General features: G+C 46.8%; 2 protein-coding genes across 3 annotated transcripts in view; one reads left to right on the top strand and one right to left on the bottom strand.

The window, feature by feature from the left end:
* The first annotated feature begins 1,277 nt into the window (after positions 1-1,277).
* On the top strand, positions 1,278-14,089 carry akna (AT-hook transcription factor). Its single transcript, XM_049019805.1, has 20 exons — positions 1,278-1,532; positions 1,945-2,019; positions 3,142-3,298; positions 3,640-3,761; positions 4,145-4,204; positions 4,417-4,535; positions 4,898-5,069; positions 5,507-5,643; positions 6,857-7,018; positions 7,178-7,358; positions 7,783-7,886; positions 9,116-9,360; positions 9,800-9,944; positions 10,385-10,504; positions 10,806-10,951; positions 11,157-11,282; positions 11,369-11,467; positions 11,577-11,657; positions 11,820-11,970; positions 12,158-14,089. The coding sequence occupies exons 1-20, from the start codon at positions 1,419-1,421 to the stop codon at positions 12,432-12,434; spliced, it is 2,793 nt and encodes a 930-aa protein (XP_048875762.1). The 5' UTR covers positions 1,278-1,418; the 3' UTR covers positions 12,435-14,089.
* A 482-nt stretch (positions 14,090-14,571) lies between these two features.
* Positions 14,572-18,342, bottom strand: part of stxbp1a (syntaxin binding protein 1a) — a 29,043-nt gene continuing 25,272 nt past the window's right edge. For both annotated transcript variants that reach the window (XM_049019806.1, XM_049019807.1), the window contains one exon: positions 14,572-16,122. Coding sequence is in view for 1 of the 2 variants with exons in the window: in XM_049019807.1 (XP_048875764.1) it covers positions 16,046-16,122 (77 nt within the window). In the remaining variant the exon portion in view is untranslated. The remainder of the gene's footprint in view (positions 16,123-18,342) is intronic.

Genomic DNA, 18,342 nt, shown 5'->3' with positions numbered 1-18,342 from the left:
TGGGAAAGCAAAGCCGAAGCCGCTGCCCTGTGAGCTGTTGTGCCCTGCAGCCAGACATCCTTCAGAAACAAGCCAGACGGTTCCCCGGCTAAAAGCCTGCCACAGCCAGCGCTCCGGGGGCAGCGAAAGTCACCATACAACAAGAGCCTCCACAGAACCAGTGGGCAAGCCCAACCTGGATGGCAGCAGGTGGGCCTAACCGCTCCTACTCTGCACCTATTAAAGTATATTAAACGAAAAACCATCACATGACGGAGCGCACACACGTAGACAAAATGTATTTGTTTCACAGCTCTTTTTCAATTTTTTTTTTAATGCACTGTTCTTATGTATATGTGTGTGTGTGTGTGTGTGTGTGTGTGTGTGTGTGTGTGTGTGTGTGTGTGTATATATATATATATATATATATATATATATATATAATTACACATTTACGCCCCAAGCATGAATGGCGTTGTATAAACAAGTTCAATATTATAAGATAAAGGTAGACTTGATAGCAGGAGGAAATTGTGCTGCGTACAGCAGTGAGACCATAATGCACAGGAGAATATGCATATACAGTCAAATCCAGTTATAACGGACTTCAAGGGACCCGGCAAACAGTCCATTATGTCCAAAGTCCGTTATATCCAGAGTTGCTGTTTGCCCAGAACACAACTACAGGATACTCATGCCACACCACAGCAGACACACCTGTGGTACAGATTATTATATTGTACATGTAGTAATCCAACTTTACCTGACCAGATGCGTGACTATTAATAATCCCGACTACGTATCTGTGCTGGATATCACCAGCACGCGCCTTGTAGGCAGAGCCTGCATGTCCATTATAGCGAACAAAACTACAGCTAAAAGCGGAGCCCAAATTGTTTGTCCGTTATAAGCGAAATTCTGTTATATGTGAATCCGCTATATCCGATGCCTTTTATGCATGTTCGTAAAGGCACACGGCCGGGACCAGCGGACCTTATCCGTTATAGACGATATTCCGTTATAAGCGAGTCCGCTATGACGGGGTTTTACTGTAGTGCAAAACTGACAAAGTGCAAAAACGATACCCATCGTGCAGACAAGTAAATGTGGGGCAAACAAATTTTGAAGGTACACTAATAGAAATGATTTGCTATCTGATTTGTTTTCAATAGTATGCAACCCATATGTGTGCTGTCTGACTCATTTGAGGTCACTGTGCCTTCTGGGGTCTCTGCATGCGCCCTTGTGTGTCCTCAATGACAGGAGAGGGCGGCTGAGTCACCCGCTGCCAGATTTCTCCAAAATCCAGCCCAAGGTCCGCTTCCCAAAGAGGGCCTACAGGCCGCCCCGGAGCAAGGGCTCCGCCCTCTGCAGGACCCCAGGTACCGCCCCCCCCCGCCGCACTCAAGTCCCCCGCCGACATCGTGAAGGAGGTTCTGATGAGCAGCTCCGAGGGCCCCCACACCGTCGGGTCCCCATCGCACCCTGGGGCCATCGTGCCTCCAGAGTTCGCTTCACCTCAGCAGGCTCACGCTCTCATGCACCAGCTCCAGGTATCCATGCGGAGGCGCCGTTTGTCCTCACTGTTCAGCCTCAGATACATTCTGAATGTCACTGTGAGCCACGGCGCTCCTTGTTGTGTTGTTGTTGTTGTTCTTGTCGTTAATGAAATTAAAAATGAGACTACATCGACCTCGGTGACATTGAGTGTACAGCCCAGTCTCACCCCGCAGCAGCTCAAGTTAATTATCTTGCCTGAGGATTCTACAGGAAATCCTCTCCTAGGACTTAAAGAGGCCGACTAAGGTTACAGACTCTCAGCCTCCGACGTGATGCTGCTTGTGGTGCTTCATTATGCTGTGTTACAGCCCCTGACAGCACTCTCTCTCTCGCTCTCTCTCTCTCTCTCCCTCCCTCTCTCTCTCTCCCTCTCTCTCTCTCTCTCTCTCTCTCTGTCCCCCAAAGGAGGACTACAACAGACTGCTCACCAAGTACGCAGAGGCGGAAAACACTATAGACAGACTGCGTCTGGAGGCCAAGGTTGTGCATCTCTGCGGTTGCGTGTATTTTCCAAGCCCCCTGTCATTTCTTCCCTGAAGCCACCAGCTCTCTGGTCACAGGATACCTCTCAGCAGATTCTTCAGCTTGACCACTGAGGTTCATGTGTTGCCTCTTCCATAGTCATTTGGCATGGCTTGTCCTGTAAGTCATATGACCCGTCAATACTAATTAAAAAACAGTGTGAAGGTGTTTGCTTCTGTGCCCTGTGGTCAGCACGGCAGTCAGGTAGACTCTGACCCCGAGGGGGTCTACAGAGGATCCTTTTAAAGGTCGTTTAGCAGATGCAGCAGCCAGGTCCTGCTCTGTAATAGGCTCAGATTCTTCCTGGTCAGCACCACCCCCCACCCCCCTCCGTGATCCCTGCTTTGAGTCCTTATGTCACTCCTCGTTAATCCTTTGACTTGTCCAGGCTGCCAGGTGGCCATTAAGCTCGATAACCAGTGAAGTTGCCACCTGCTTCCAAGTAAAAGCAAGCGGATGTTTTCATCCCTGCATACGGTAGAGTTTCTCGCTGGTTTTATTTAATTAACTGTATAATGGCTGCTGCTTCTCCGCTCGTCCCTGCATCTGCTCAGTGCAGAGGTCACACTACGCAGATGCAGTCACACGGGCTGACCACGCAGGGACAGCGTCCCTTTCAGCTTTTGCACAAAGGCGTCCCTCACAGCCATCCGGGGGCGTGTGTGCTCCGCGTACCGATCGCCGCGTCATAATCATCCGTCTGTTCACGTAGAGGCGAGGTCCGACGTGCGTGTACTTTATCACAAGTCCGCTGGCCAGCATTTGTTTTACTTGTTCCACTTATGAAAAGTGAAAAACTACAAAAGAAAATGATTCGCTCACTGTAAAGGCTTAGGAGTAGAGACGGTAAAAGCTTTAGGTCTCTGAGCTGAGGGAAACCACCAGCTTTCTTCTGCATTACTATGGTTCCTCATAATCTTTTATTGTTTTATTGCTAATGCTTTGAGTAACGTGACATGAGGTGGTAGGAATGCCCTCAGAAGGAGCGAGAAGATAGCATCAGTGTCCCGTTACACTCCTGTTTTTCTTCTGAGATGTGGAGCTGGTTTTAAACCCTGTTACGATGTCCGCTGTCCCCAGGTGAACCTGTACTCGGACCCCCCCAAGCCCAGGCATTCTGTACACTTGGCCACCATCAGCATGGGTTCAAAGGCTGTAAAGCTGAACTTTCCCCGAGCTCAGAGGGCTGAGCTTGGCCACACCGCAGACCCAATGCACCTCTCAGACCTCAGATCAGGTAAATGCTGCCACCTAGTGTTTCTTGTCTCCTCTAGTTATAGCGTGTTTATTTTCATCTTGTGGTTTTATCACTTTATTCAACGTTGGCTTTTCTTTCTTAAATTAAGCTTAAAGGTCTGTTAACAGGTTGCATTTTGACCGCAATAAGCACAGTTTACCATTTTAACACCTTTGTTCATGGTGACCTTGCGTGTTACTTTGAAAGAAGGCATCTGCCAAACATGTAGACTTTTCTGTTTGAACAATCTGCAGCCCTGAGATCAGGCACTGGCTGCCTGGGGCTGTCCTGAAGCTCAGCTCTGCACCCTCTCAGCTGTCCTTCTTCGCCTTTATACACAGACAGGACAGATGGTGCCTTTTCCTCCTCCGAGGCCTCTCCCCCATCCCGAATCCTGGACCACCCAGCATGGCAGCTTTTGACCGAGGCTCTTACGGGGCAGTCTGACAGCTTCCGGACGCAGGTGGTTATTTGTGACAGCACTCGACTTCAATAAAAGTTGCCAGACGTTGCCAATGATTTAATACCCATAGAAAGGCCTCTCTGGATTGTAGAGATCTAGCAGCTGTAATTTGTTCAGCTGGGATATTTTAGTGTTTCTGAGGGAAAACAAGAGGTTCCTGGGTAAAGAATTGTTGACACACCACAGCTCATAGTGCACAACAACGAAATGTGTCCTCTGCATTTAACCCATATGTGACGTCGTGCCTTAGTGGTACCTTGCTGGTCAGGGATGCAAACCAGCAATCTTTCAATTACAAGTGCGCTTCCCTAACCATTAAGCCACCACTGTCCACAATTTGTTTGTTAGATCTGACCTAGCCAACCCATTCAATCCCACGGCAGGTTGACTGCTTTGAAGACTTTGTCAAGAATGGAAAACTGACGCCCTTTCAGCAGATGGAGGTAAATCCACCTAAACACAGCTGTAATGTGAGTTTCTGAAGAACACAAACCCATCTTGGTGTTTCCCAAATCCAGTAGAACTAGAGGTAGATCCTGGTGTTTCCAGTGGACTTGACCACATGGTTACCAAAGAATGAGTGTTGGCAGGGACCAGATTTCTGGCTGAGGCTACCATGACCACCGTGGTGTTTCTCTCTGTCTTGTTGATCCAGGGCTTGTCGGACCTGGCCAGGGGGCTCGACGCCCTGGAGAGGGGTTACCTGCAGGCTCGGGATGAGCACCGGGTCCTACAGCAACACAGCAGGGAGCCTCAGGCCTTTGATCCAGGCAGGTGAGTCTGCCTGTACCTCTGAGTTTGGCTTGAGGGTTTTGAGGCCGAGGTTTTCCTTAACTACACGTCAATCCTAAAATAGTGTCTTCTGGCTGAAACAGGAGATTGGTAGGCGATTCCCAGTATCATACAACACATGAAACAGTATTTTATTTCTGGTTATTTAAGATTTGCAGATATGCACAACGGCTGATACATGGTGCTGTTGGGCATGTTTTTAGTGATGCTGATTTTAGTTTATCCTCGCTGTTCCTTTCTCTGTCCTTTTACTTCCCTTTGCAGCCATTTGCTTCTCTTTCTTGCCTATTAAATTTGTGTGGAGCAGAAACGTTTTGTTTTGGTGTCCTGTTCCCCTGCCTCAGGGAGCTAGAGGGGTGGATCTTCCATTTGGGGATGCGTCTGGAGGTGCTGAGGGAACAGGTGGGGCAGACTGCATCCGACCAGCCTCACCTCAGTTCCTCGTGTCCCCCACCTTCAGAACCCGATCCTTTCTCGGTCCCATACCACAGGAAAAGCCCCCCTCCTGTCCCCAAGGTATGAGCCTTTAGAAACCTGTCTCCACCCCCCCCCCCCCCTTCCTCCCCACCCCAGTACGAATGACACTTAAAAGAATTGAGCCGACGGTGGAATATTCCACCTGCCATGTTGTATGACTGTTGTGGGGTTTTGCAGTTTGCAGGGAAGCCACTAGGTGGCATCAAAAGCCATTAAATGGTTGTCAAAAGAATGAAACCATATATTACCCTTACTTGTTCAGTTTAATATGGCTTATTACGTTCCCTTTCGCTGTTTGGCAGAAGCTGTTTTAGTTACCAGTAATTAAAGAATTATCTCAATCAGAGAATTTATAATTCTGCACAGAATGTGTATTAATCTTGATTTAACTTTAATTATCCCATTCCCCTGGCCTTTGAGGATGCAGAACCCTCCAGTGTAACAGGGGCTCTCCCTTTCTTTGCTTTGTCCCTCAGACCCCCACAATCCCCACGGAGACCGGGGCCATGAGCCCTTTGAGTGAGGAGGCGGGGCCACAGTCTGCTGCCCTCCATCCCAAGCTGTGGATGAAGCAGCAGCAAGCAGAGTGTGATTTCAGCAATCTGTCGGACCAGTGAGTGTCAGCAGCCTGCTCCATCACTACTTGGGTCTCGCAGTCTGATTTGCAGTATTGTGTTATATTTATTTGTTAAACAGATTCTATTGTCCAAAGTAACACTCAAGTGAGGATCAGAGATCTGGGACAGGCCGTATCCATGGAGTAATTGGGGTTGGGGGGCCTCGCCCAAGGGAGGTCCCACTGGTGATATGATTACATCAGCCGGCCATGAGCCACAGCTTTTGTAATAGTTGTTTTATGTTTGATTGTTCTCTGCTAAAATCAAAAAGTAATAAATACATGTTAGAAGCAATTCATATCTTTACGTTCTCATCCATGCATTACAATATAGACCATTTAACATTTTGATGGTATCTCATGTGATAATTCTGTGTTATATATTTTAAATCCATTGTGTTGATATGGATTCAATATTGAATTGAAACTTGACTTTTAAAAGTCATATCTCAAATCGCAATATCTGTCAGAAAAATCGCTATTTTTTTATGGAGATTGTAGGGTGTATTGTCTATTTTCCCATTTCATTCAGTGTATGAAAGATGAAGAGAGGTGGATTTTTTGGTGATATCCAGGTCTGATACTGCTCATCCAAGTCTCATATCCTGAGAAACTCGCAGTCTTTGTTGGTGAATATGCTAGGTGTCTTTGCTGCAGTAACTAATCTCTCTGTTTCAAGTACAATGACTAATTAAGTGTGGTGTAGGGATAACGTCACTCCCAGACCACTAAAGCTGACTCTCTAACTCATGTTTAATACGAATTTGAGTGGAGTTGGATGGTTTATCATTGCTCATTTTATAATTTATCAGTCACATACTTAATAGTCCTTGAATGGTTTCAGTACTTAAAACCAGCTAGTGAATAAAAATGAAGTTCAGATTCTGCTTAGTCTTATCCATTAAAGGTTTGTGTTGTGCTATAGTGAGCATATTAATGTTACTACCTACATTTCTGAGTTTGGTGAGATTTATTCAGTGTGTGTGAGAGTGACTGAGACTGAGAAGTTAGGGATCCATCAGAAACGAGGATGTTGCTTTATGTAGTGCGAAGTTCGTAATGATGGGACATCCAGTGAATTGTACTCGTTTTCTCCTCTTTGTGGAAATTGACCCTACATTGGTTTGTGTTTGTTTGCACGCCGTCTGCCAGTGTTCTTTGGCCGCCACAATGCCAACTGACGGACTGTTTTTCTGTTCTCTTTATTCAGTTACCAGCGTTCCAAGGAGCTGCCTGGACTGCTGGACGTATGCCGAGAGTCTGAGGTCAGAGGCAGAGCTGTAATGCACCCTTCGGTTTTGGGGGCTGACATGGCATGCAGAGGAAAAGGCAGGGTGGCAAGCCAGGAGAGCGAAGAGAGTATACCCTCAGCGTGAGTGGTTTGGGGAAGACGACCGGGATGGTTAATAGTGACTAAGAGTGACATTTGCTAATGTGACAGCAGCGGCTAAATCGTTAATGTGTTACTGTGGGTCATAGCAGTCGAATGGTGCTGGAGTACAATTGGCTATAATCTGTTTTGACTCTCTAGGCAGCTGAAGGAGACTGGGGGGGTACAGTCAGGTCTACCTCCTGCACACACCAGCAGGAGCCTGGAGAACCACTTCCCACAGCCCCTCCCTCACCCCCACCCCCGGGGTCTGGACCGGTCCGGGGGCATGGCCACCCATGGCAACAAGCTACAGAGTGGACACAGAAGAGCACCCCCTCTGGTCAGTGCAAATGGTGAACAAAATTAATAGCAAGTAATAGTTGAAAGGACTGGACTGGCAAATGTAAATGGTCGGGCTCCATCTCTACGAGCTGTTGGTATTTTGTGAGGATCGAGGTGCTTTTTCAAAATGTCAGGCTAAAATCTGCAGATTTCCTCTGGCACCTGCTTTCCCTTCACACTGATTAAATGGAAAAGAGGGAGCAAGGGGTTGTGGGATAGGATCAGTTCAGGAGAAAGGGTGGGGTAGGCGGTATGAGAGAGTGTTGGCTGTTGTGTGCAAATTACACACCATTAATGGACAGAAAGGAGAAGTGTTTTTAATAGTAAAATATTTTGCATGATTGCTGTCTGTACCGGTATGATATTTGTAAGGATTAACTTTACCCACAATTGCCTAAGCTGTCGTCTCCCCTCCGCTGCAGGATGGGATCGTCTCACCAGAGACAGACAGCGGCTTTGTGGGCTCTGAGAGCAGCCGCCTGACCCCCGTAGTGCACAGTCCCCCCCAGCGGATGTCGAGAGCGAGGTGTGTTCAAGACTGCCCCGCGTAGTGTCCTCTCTCTCTCTCTCTCACACACACACACACACACACACACACACACACAGCTTTCTCTTCAAACATCATATTCTCTGATTCATAGTCATGTTACACTTGTTGCAATGATCGTCCCTCATAATTATGACAGTCTGAGCTTTTCATAGGATATCAGCGTGTGCTGGCATTGAATAGGATGCGTTCAGTGATCTGTTTGTTAATCGGAGATTAAAAATAACATAACGTAGATTTTTTTTTATACAGTCTTGTTTAATAATTTCTTGATCTACTTTTTGTTTCAAACTTGCATTCACTGAGCACTTCATTAGGTACACATGCTTATTCATTCAATTATCTAATCAGCCAATTATGTGGCAGTAGTGCGATGAATAAAATCATGCAGATGCAAGTCAGAGGTGGATGAGCTACAACAGCAGAGGACCATGTCAGCTTTCATTCCTGTCAGCCAACAACAGAAAACTGAGACTGCGGTGGGCACAGGCTCACCAACACTTGGCAGTTTAACACTGAAAAAACGGATCCTGGCTAGATGAATTTTTGCTGAGGCACACAGATGGTAGAGTCAGAATTTGGAGTCAACAGCAAGAGCCCATGAGCCCAACCTACCTTGTGTCAACGGTCCTGGCTGGTGATGGTGGTATAATCATGTGGGTAATGCTTTCTTGTCACACTTTGGACCCATTAATACCAGTCGATCATCGCTTGAATGCCACACCCTATTTGAGTATTGTTGTCGAGCATTCCATTGTGGCTGCAATTTACCCATCTCCTAATGGCTGCTTCCAGTATGATAATGCACCATGACAGTGAGTTCAGTATTCTTCAGTGTCCTTCCCAACCACCGGATCTCAGTCCAATAGAACATCTTTGGGATGTATTAGAATGGAAGATTTGCCGCATGGATGTGCAGAAATCGTCTGCATGGAGAAAACTCTCAAAGGATTATTTCCAGCACCTTTGGAATCCAGGCCACAAAGAACTGGTTTTGAGAGTAAAGAGAGGCCTTGCCTGGTATTGGTATAGTGTTCCTAATAAAGTACTCTGCGCATATACAGCTATATATTTCACTGGAGGAATTCAGGCTGGGCATCATGATCTAGGCTCCTCCTGGGTCGTGAACCAGTGACCTTAAGTATTTTATTCCCTGTATAATGTGCGGCCCCCTGTCTGATCTGCTGACTTCTCCATTTCATCCCCAGGCTTTCTCACCATCTAGGAGAAGCAGGAACAAACTTGCAGCCAAGCCCAGTTCAGCCCTCACTGGCCTCTGATTCTATAAGACCATCCTGCCAGGACCACACTGCCGGCTATTGTCATGCCCCGCCCTCAAGGGGGGAAAGCAGAGTACCCTTCCCCTGTCCCTCTAAATCCGACTCCCCCCAGCACTGGGACGGCAGTGGGATAACAATGACCTCTGGGATTAACGAGTCTGACATTCAGTCCAGTGAGTCTCATTACAGGCATAGATAATGCCATGCCTGTCTTAGTATTTGTCTCTCTCCGTGCTCATTGTTTGAATCTTTCTGTTGGCTTTCTCTAGTTGCTTAAGTATGTTCTTATCAGTGACATTAATTGCTTTGAATTAACTATATTATATATTCTTTCTGAATCCATCCTTTTGGAGGGGTAATTTTTGATAAACATACATTGCATGTGCTTGTAGTGTTCTCTTCTACCAGGTGGTGGCAGTAGAATACGTTTGCTACGTGATCATAATATCATATAACCAAAGAAAATGAATATAGTATAAGGTGGGCATGTCAGTGTGAAAGTGTTGCGTGGTGAATTTTCCAGCAAGCAGCAGGCATTGAAGATGCGAATCGATAGAGGAATGAGGTCCCAGCACTACCTCTCACACTTTTTCTTTTCAATTGGCTTTTTAGCCCCCAGTGTGTGTGAGGAAGAGGAGAGCCAAGCAGTCCACACCTCGCAGCCGACTACTGAGCAGCCGCCTGAGCAGCGAAGCCCTTCACCCAAGGCATCGCATCATCGTGTTGCTCCAGTCAGAGCACAGTTGAGTGACAAACAGTGAGTCACATGCTGCCCTATAGAGAGTCATTACCATGTTGACACGGTAACCTGAAACCCTGCTCATAATTTCAAAAACAAATGACGATTCTTTTAGCCTGTAATAATGTACAAGACCTAAAACAGAACTGCGCTGCGTCCGCAGTTGTCTATTATTCTTTTGGAGAATGTCGTTCCAAGATGCTTCTCCTTCCACGAATCCAGGGTGTCAGTGTGGGTTTCAGACCTGCACGCAACTTTCCGACAGGCCTGCTCTACAGATCATTGCAGCCTTCATCCCATAAAAACAGCCACCTTCTGCAGAGACGTCTGCCCATCCTTTTTAGCTGCTGCAGGAGTGTAAAGTCTGAGAGATTTGGAAGGAGGAATTCATTATTATAACTGTGAGACTTTCAGAGCAGCAGTGTCACTCCCCTGTGTGTGTGTTGACATATCCTCAGTGAGGCCATCCAGTCCTTGCGAGTCGAAATGAATGTGCTGAGGGAGGGGCTGCAGGCCAGCCTCCGACAGGGTCCCACCGCCCTTCCTGCCTGGGTGGCACCCCCACGTCCTTCTATCAGGTGGGACCTCCGAATTGCTGGTCCGAATGACACTGAGCAATCGTTCATTCATTTCTTTTCACTGTATATTGCTTGTTGCTGGGAAAAGTTTGAATTATGCTTCAGTGAGGATCTGCGCTCAGGAAGTAGCAAGTGGGGATCTGTGGGCTGCCGGACTTCTGCCGATTACTGAACTTTGCTCTAGTGATCCACTCTTGCATAGATGGTATGTAAGCTAAGTATTTCTATATTTGCTTCTCCCCTGTGTGTGTGTGTGTGTGTGTGTGTGTGTGTGTGTGTGTGTGTGTGTGTGTGAATCCAGGTTTGCTAGAAGCCCAAAAGGCAGGGGAGGGGGTATGCAGGTCAAACAGAAAACGGAGGAAGAAGATGGGTGGAAGGAGGAATCACTAGGGCCTGCCTTCCAGAGAAGGTCTTCCTTCACCTCCTGCTGGAGACCTGACCTTAGCAGTGAGTTTAACAAGCTGGCAGCTTGAGACACACATGATTGCATAGACCTGCTTGAAGGACCTGATCTGTGGTTTAATTCGTCGTGCATGTGAGGAGTCTGTCTGGATGAAGGGTGATAATGAGGGTGACTCCCCTCCCTGCTTTACTTATCATTGTCATTTACACTCCCATTTTGCATGTTTTCTCTTTTCCCTGCAATCTCCAGCCCCTGATTCTGAGCATTCTGACAGAACCTCCAAGCCAAGGTCTCCCAGGAATATCCCAGCATCGCCTGCAGCACGAGGAGTAAGGGGCCGGACGCGATCGGACCCCGTGCCATGCAGAGGATCCGGTAAGCAGAGGACCTCTGCAGCAGGACCTGCTGCCAACTCCAGGTCGGGCTTTAAGTCTGCAGTTGTGCGGTTCTGTTCTCCACAGGCCGGCTGTGTAACCTGACTCACTCCAGTGGTTCTGATGAACCCAAGAGGCGAGAAACCCGCAGCTCTGCCAAGCCGCCATCCCGGTCACACCCGAACGGTACCGCTCTGGCCCATTAATCTGTGCAGGCATGTTACTGGGAATACTTTGCCCCGACTCACTCTCTGTTTCCGTTCTCTCCCTTGCGGCCTGTTGGTGGGGGCCATAGGGGGGGCCGCCCACTCATCACGCTGTCCTCTATGCAGTACTCCTGAACAGCTGCATGGGGTTAGAGAAGCCAGAGGGGCAGGTGAGAATCATCCTCTTTCCATGTGTCGTTTTTGATCTTTTAAGGTGGAACCATAGGTCAGAGGTTTTGAATGTGGCCATATCCACTCCAGTATTTTCTGTTATCTTCTATTAGGGAAAACATACATTTAAAAATGACCTGCTGCTTTTTCTTGAGTTGTAGGCTCTTCTCGGAAGAGACACTTAGACTCCGCCCCCCGAGGCAGGCGACCAATGAGGATCTTACGCAAAGCTGCTTCTGTGACGGCCCCACCGCCTCCTTCCCACAGCAGTGAGCCAGTGGTTTACTGTGTGCCAGTTTGTCCCCCGGTGCTGTGAGTACCTCCCTTGGCCTAGTGCCATTTTGATCCATTTCCATTCGTTTTCTTCTTTTTTCGGTGCCAGACGATTTAATGGCTGTTTAATAGCTGGAAGCTGTGTTTATGCTCACATGGAAAAGATCAGCAGCCTTAGACCCCGACACAGAATTCTAATCCAGTCATGACCTTCTGTGTCGGGCAGGTACTGTCCTAGTCCTGTGCTCGGCGCAGGCCCCACATACCTGCGTTCCCTCTACCGGCCACTGGGTGGCGCCAAAGCAGATGCAGAGGATGCATCCCTGAATAGACCTCGGCAGCCGGGCAGCTCCCTGTTATCCGATGCAGATTCCCTCGGCCAGTCCCTAAGCCGCGCCATTGAGGCTGCCGCGAGTATGCAGGCTGTCTCCCGGCACATGGCCCGCTCACTTTCCTCAGGACTTCGTCACCAGGAGGCGCTGGAGCAGTTATGTCTGCGCTGAAGCCGCCAAATGTACAGCAGACCACCGTGACGCATTCACAGCTGCTTTCGTAAACTCAGGGTATTTGTCCCGCACTGTACTTTCACTTCAGTTGCAGTCGCCTGGGCTTCTCATGAAGGAAAACCTGCTCAGTTTCTGTGTGAACTGTGTTTGTTAGCATAAGTATGAGTGGAAAGTATGTTTTATTTCATTTTTTCTAGTTTCAAACTACATAAAAATTATGACTGCCCTAGGTTCAGTCCTGGTTTATGCTAGAATCCAGACGCAACCTACCTGAATCAGGGATTCCTCACAGTGACAGTATAGCTTAAGCCTGTGTTTTTATACAGTGTATTTTAACTGGCAAAACTAGGTCTTTAAGTAGTATCCATGTTTTGAATAGTAATTTATATCAACTGAGCAGAGTGTGGTTGTGATTCTCATGTGTCTTACTAAACTGTTGCCACTGTGATATGGATATAGACAGGCTTTGGGTCCAATGCACTTTTTACATGTGAATGTGTTTTTTTTCTAGTGCTTACTTTTTTAATAAGGCTCTAACGCAGCGGTTCTCAAACTCGGTCCTCGGGCCCCACTGCCCTGCTTGTTTTCCTGCTATCCCTTGCCTGAACACACCTGATCCAGGTAATCAGCAGTGTGTAGGGCAGGGATAGCTGGAAAACAAGCAGGGCAGTGGGGTCAGAGGGCCGAGTCTGAGAACCACTGCTCTAAGGGTCAGCGGGGAAACGAGGGAGGCGCTGACCTCACTAGCCAGCAGTCACTCATCTGTGTGGCCATGTTTACTTCCTGTCTGAATGACTGCTTCACCTCTCCGGCTTCTACCATTGATCAGTTAGAATGCATTTGAAGCATAATGAGCTGGTATCTGTGAGGTTTGCGTTACTCTTCAAACAGGCAGATGTCTCAAAAGAGGACAGCTGCATTGTTACCAGAGAGGTGTGATTTGATAATGGGCATAGTCTTAAAGGCACTCTAATTGTAAATTCTATCTACCACATAATTACATATACATTGATTTATCATTATTATCAAAGGGAGGGGATGTGCTTGTTTGAAAATCTTTCTTCTGAACATTAATGCAGCTTTAATTCATGCATTACTCTGCATAACATCACATCTACTGAATGTCGAGCAATCTGATCATTTACAATGTTGTAATGTGTAGTTTTTGTGTGTGGACAGCATTTCACATCCGTATGCCGGATTGCATGCTGGTTTCTGGTCGTTACCCTGGGTGCTGGAGTCCAGGCCTGCTAGCCCTGAGTCCTCAAGCTGAGCCGCCCACTCTCTGCACTGTATGTGCTGCACTGGCATGTTGTCTGACTTGGCTGGATGTACTGTGTACTCTCAAAGCCAGGTGCCAGGTTCACTCGTAGGATCTGGGTACATTTTTGGTCATTCCAGTGAATTAGTGGTTAGTGCCCTTATGTGTAAGCTGACACTGAAGGAAGATGAAATTTAGCAATATCAATTCATAGAAGGGATATTTTAGATAATGATGTAGTTGTTAGGGACATTTTCATGTTTGACACTGTAAAAAAACAGCTGAATATTTGTAATTTGATTTTATAACGTTTGTACTAAAAGTTTCCAATAGTGCTTTATAATACAAGAAAGCACTGTCTTTTTGTAATAAAGTTAATAGTAAATAATAATTTCTTGAGGTGTTGGGTGAAATGGGATGGTATTCTTTCTTTAATTGTGAAATTGTTTACCTCATACAGTCTGAAAGTGTTCAGAGTCCATGCTGTGGAGCAGTTTAACCAGAAACAGAAGGCAAGTTTAGTAAAGAGCGACCCCTGCAGTACAGCTTGGCATCCTGCATCCAGACCCTCCTTAGCGCTACTCTGGGGGGACCAAGTTGCTTGGGGCCAAATGCCAAGCATAGTGAGTGTATCCTTAAATGTGTATGCCATGTTCCCTCACCTGTCTTATTCCCAAAATATTTTTTTCAAAGGTCTGCTCCAAGAGATCTTATTGAGACTTCCATTTTCTATGGGTGAAGAAAGAGCAGCAAACATACTAATAATATCACGGGCAGAAACGTTTTCAATGTCTTCGAGGTGTGGGCTGTTAGTAGGAAGATACCGAAACAAAACAGCGTCTTCATGTCTTCGTAAGAAAGTACAGAGGCAGCTTTAATGGAAGCCAAATTTATTAGACAGCTTTAGTACGTAGGTACATATAGAGTACTTCTATTTGTGCTTCAATACTCGCAAACATATAATTCCAATAAGTTAAACAGGTTTGAGACAGACCTAATTTATTCATATCTTTCTCTCTGATAAATAACTTTTGATATAAATCAATCAAGTAGACGTCATGAATGCTATACAACGGCAACAAAGGAAAACTGTTAAACAAGCCTGTGCATCACAGAAAAACGCATAGTGCAATATACAGCCTGTTCGTCCAAGAAAGGGGGACAAAGGAAGGAAACCGAGAGAAGTTTTCATTTGTTTTTTCTTTTTTTTTCTTGCAAAGCCTTTCAACAGTGGAAGATTTTACGTTGCACCAGAAGAAAAAGTAACAAAGAGACTAATAAAATAGAGAGATTTTTTTTTTTTCCCCAAGACCACTACAACTACAGCTAAAACGTCACAAAACACAGTGGCTTCACATTGGCATCTTCAAAGGAAATATTTTGCTACTTCACAGTCAGAAATATCACTGGGAACAGTGGGACGCTGAAACATCAACATATGGCATATACACGACACGGTACTCAGTGCATGGGCAGATAAATGTCATTAATAATCAACGGCGTGACGGGTTTGGACGGGATACAATACTGAGATACGACCGGCCCTTTGAAAAGTTTTGCAAGCAGTGGCCTTCCGACACTACAACATTTGAGTCTTCGGAGAACAGGTTGGAGGATAAATGCGTCCAGTCACAGAGCGAGAGGAGGGATGGCGCTTGCGATGCTCAGCCTTTGCTGGCTGTGATATTTACAGCAGCGCTCAGCTTGTGCAAACTCTGTCGTCAGTCCTCATTGGTCCCTTTTTTTTTTTTTTTCCTCCTGTCTCAGGATGGGCATGACGCAATGCATTCTGGGAGCTGGTATTCGTTTCTCGTAAGGTGTCTTTTCCGGGGATTCAGCCACGTCTTCTCTCTGGTCTACGACCCTTAAAGACATTACGGTCCACTAGGACCCACACCCCCGGTGGCCTGAGGCAAGCCACGCACTGTTGTCCAACAGCAAAAGTTTGTCACTTTCGCGCAAAACTGCGATCGGCAAGTCCCTCCTCTGTCCACCGATAGAAGAATGCACACCATTATAAGAAAACCGAGGGAACGTAAAATCTACAATTTACACATTCTAACAGGTTTCATAGCATACAGTGTTTAAATTTGGTACGTTATGTTTTAAATGGCCTTATTGATACTTAAACCTTATTTTTGCATCCATTTTAAAACATAATACTTGCAATGATTTCTTTGTGTCAACATGTTATATATTTATATATATAATTTTTTTTATCGATGCTTTCTTTTTTTTTTTTTTCCTCAAGCAAGATGCATACACATTTAATATAGGAGTGGCTGGCATCCTGGAAGGAATGGGAGGGGCACTAAGAAGGCATGGAGGGGTGAGGGTAGGGATGACACTACTGCTCCTCATCTGGTTTATTCATAGCTTTGAGGGCGTCGAGGACTGCAGTTGGAGTGAAGATATGAGTCGATCCTGCGGGGGGGCATCGTTGAAACAGAGAGACATGTGTGTTAGAGCAGCCCTATCAAACTGCCTTACAGAAAATGTGTTTTCAGCCATTTTTACCATATGGGTAATGAAGTGAAGGAAAAAAACATACATAAAACGATGAAGGGGGAATATTGCACTCGAACAAAAACGTATTTGTTCTAAGACTAGTGGAACGGTCTGTGAGAAGTAACTGACCAATGAGTTTCATAGCCGATTTATGGATTCAGTGAACTGAAAGTAAGTCGACTTTGAGATCAGGTCGTAGTTAGCAGACGCCCCCGTCAGCCAAGAGGCTGCAGGATTCAGCTGCATGCAAACGCTCGACCAGAGTGCGGAGAGAGGGCAGAGCGCGACAGCCCGTTCACAGAGACGTGAACCAGCCAACTCTGTCGCACCGACGGGCTGCCACCACACCGGCCAATGATGTCACAGTGCTCTAAGTGACATCACGGCATCTCTGGATATTCACAGTGACATCACAGTTCAGCGAGAGCTCAGCCATGATGCGCGAATGAGCATGTGACCCGGGGTAACTGCACGGTCCATGCAAACACAGTAGCACAAATGAAAATGAGGGTCGGCTGGACAAAAGGCTGTTCTCCTTCCTACCGTTCCCTGGTTTAGAAGAACGCAAAATCAAACCAAAAATCTCAACAACACAAGCATAAGGGAGAGGGGATGGAACTTGATTTCTCAGCAGCTGAAGACACATTTCTTACACAAAACATTACGCGGCAGGGCAGGGAGTCAGATTAAACCAAACATTTGGCCCACTGACTCATTGAGGACATAAGAAAGCAACCGTTTGATCTACCCATGACAGCATGAAAGGCAGAAAGTCAGGAGATTACAGACGGCAAGCAGGCCAAAGTTTTGGTGTTGTCCTAGTAACATTTATCATCATTAGTACTGTGTTGTCTACGTAGCAAAGCTGTGTGTTTCCCCTGCTGTAACTTACCGAGGTGCTGTTTTTATTTTTTGGATACAGTCTTTACCAGATCCACCAAAGCATCGCAGTGGTCTGTGGAAGGTAGAAACCTGAGCCCGGATCCAGAGCCCACGGGCCGATCCAGCGAAACGCACAGCTTTGCTGACCGTGTGCCGACAACAAAACGGCGGTTTTCCCACTAGTGGCAACTCGCCAGACTGCGAGTGTGCCTGGAAGATGATGACTGGGAGTAATGGCTGCAGAGCAGAGGGAGTGTTGGATGTGGCAGTATGGATGTGGGTGACATACTACGCATGGTGATCTTTTTACTGGAAATGGGGTTCAGTGAGATATCGCTTTAGCAGCCCTGGGGTGCCACTAGCATGCTGGTCTGTTGTGCATATGTCACCTGGTGAATCGCTTATTGAAATGAGGAATTATCACCCCCAGAAAAAGCCCCACCAGCTATATCTTATCTCTGCCATGGGGATGAGCTGTGAGCTCCATGTCTACCCTGAATACATGCTGGGTCCTTGACTGCTAGAGGCACTGAATGCCCTGCAAAGTTCATTATACTTATGGGCCACTGCATAGAGACTACTCTGGTCCTCAGTTTATGTGTTTATGTATGTATTTACTATTTGCTAAAGCATATGAAGCGAACATCACTTCATTTTCCGTCTGTATATGTCTGCAGAGAATCACTGGAGTCACAGATAAGGACTGTCTGACTGCTTTCCTAAGTGACTAGAGAGGCACTGTCCTCTTTGCTGGGGTCCTGGCTGCGCAGGATTCTCAGCAGGCGGTCACTGGGTGATATACGAATGTGATGTCTGGTATACAGGGAGTGAGCAGTCGGGGTGGGTAGGGAAGGCAGTCGACACAAAACGACGACTCGCGTTGAAATTGAGGATTAACGAAATTGCTGCTCATTTAAAATGCATCAATGTGGTATTGTTTATAAAAAAAAAAAAAGTAAAATCAAAGGAATCTCTAGGGTGGATTAAATCGGGATTGGCACCTCATCAGGTGGGAATTGCTATGAGGTAGAGTGTGAATGGTGAAGAGGGATTTAATCCACCCAGCAGAGACGATGGTAGTATAACAGGGATGGGATCAGAACCTCCCCACCGACCCAGCCAGGCCGCACCAGCCACAGGCCTGTGTGTCCCGGTCACATCTGTGGGGACCGGGGTTCCTGTCACCGTGTACTAGAACTGTGTCGTGCAGTTCACACACAGGCCTGCAGGAGGTGCACTGGCCTGGCCCTCTTT

Source organism: Brienomyrus brachyistius, chromosome 7 (genome assembly GCF_023856365.1).
Source record: "Brienomyrus brachyistius isolate T26 chromosome 7, BBRACH_0.4, whole genome shotgun sequence".
Taxonomy (NCBI): domain Eukaryota; kingdom Metazoa; phylum Chordata; class Actinopteri; order Osteoglossiformes; family Mormyridae; genus Brienomyrus; species Brienomyrus brachyistius.
The sequence above is the reverse complement of the archived record's forward strand: the minus strand, read 5'-3'. Positions and strand labels throughout refer to the sequence as shown.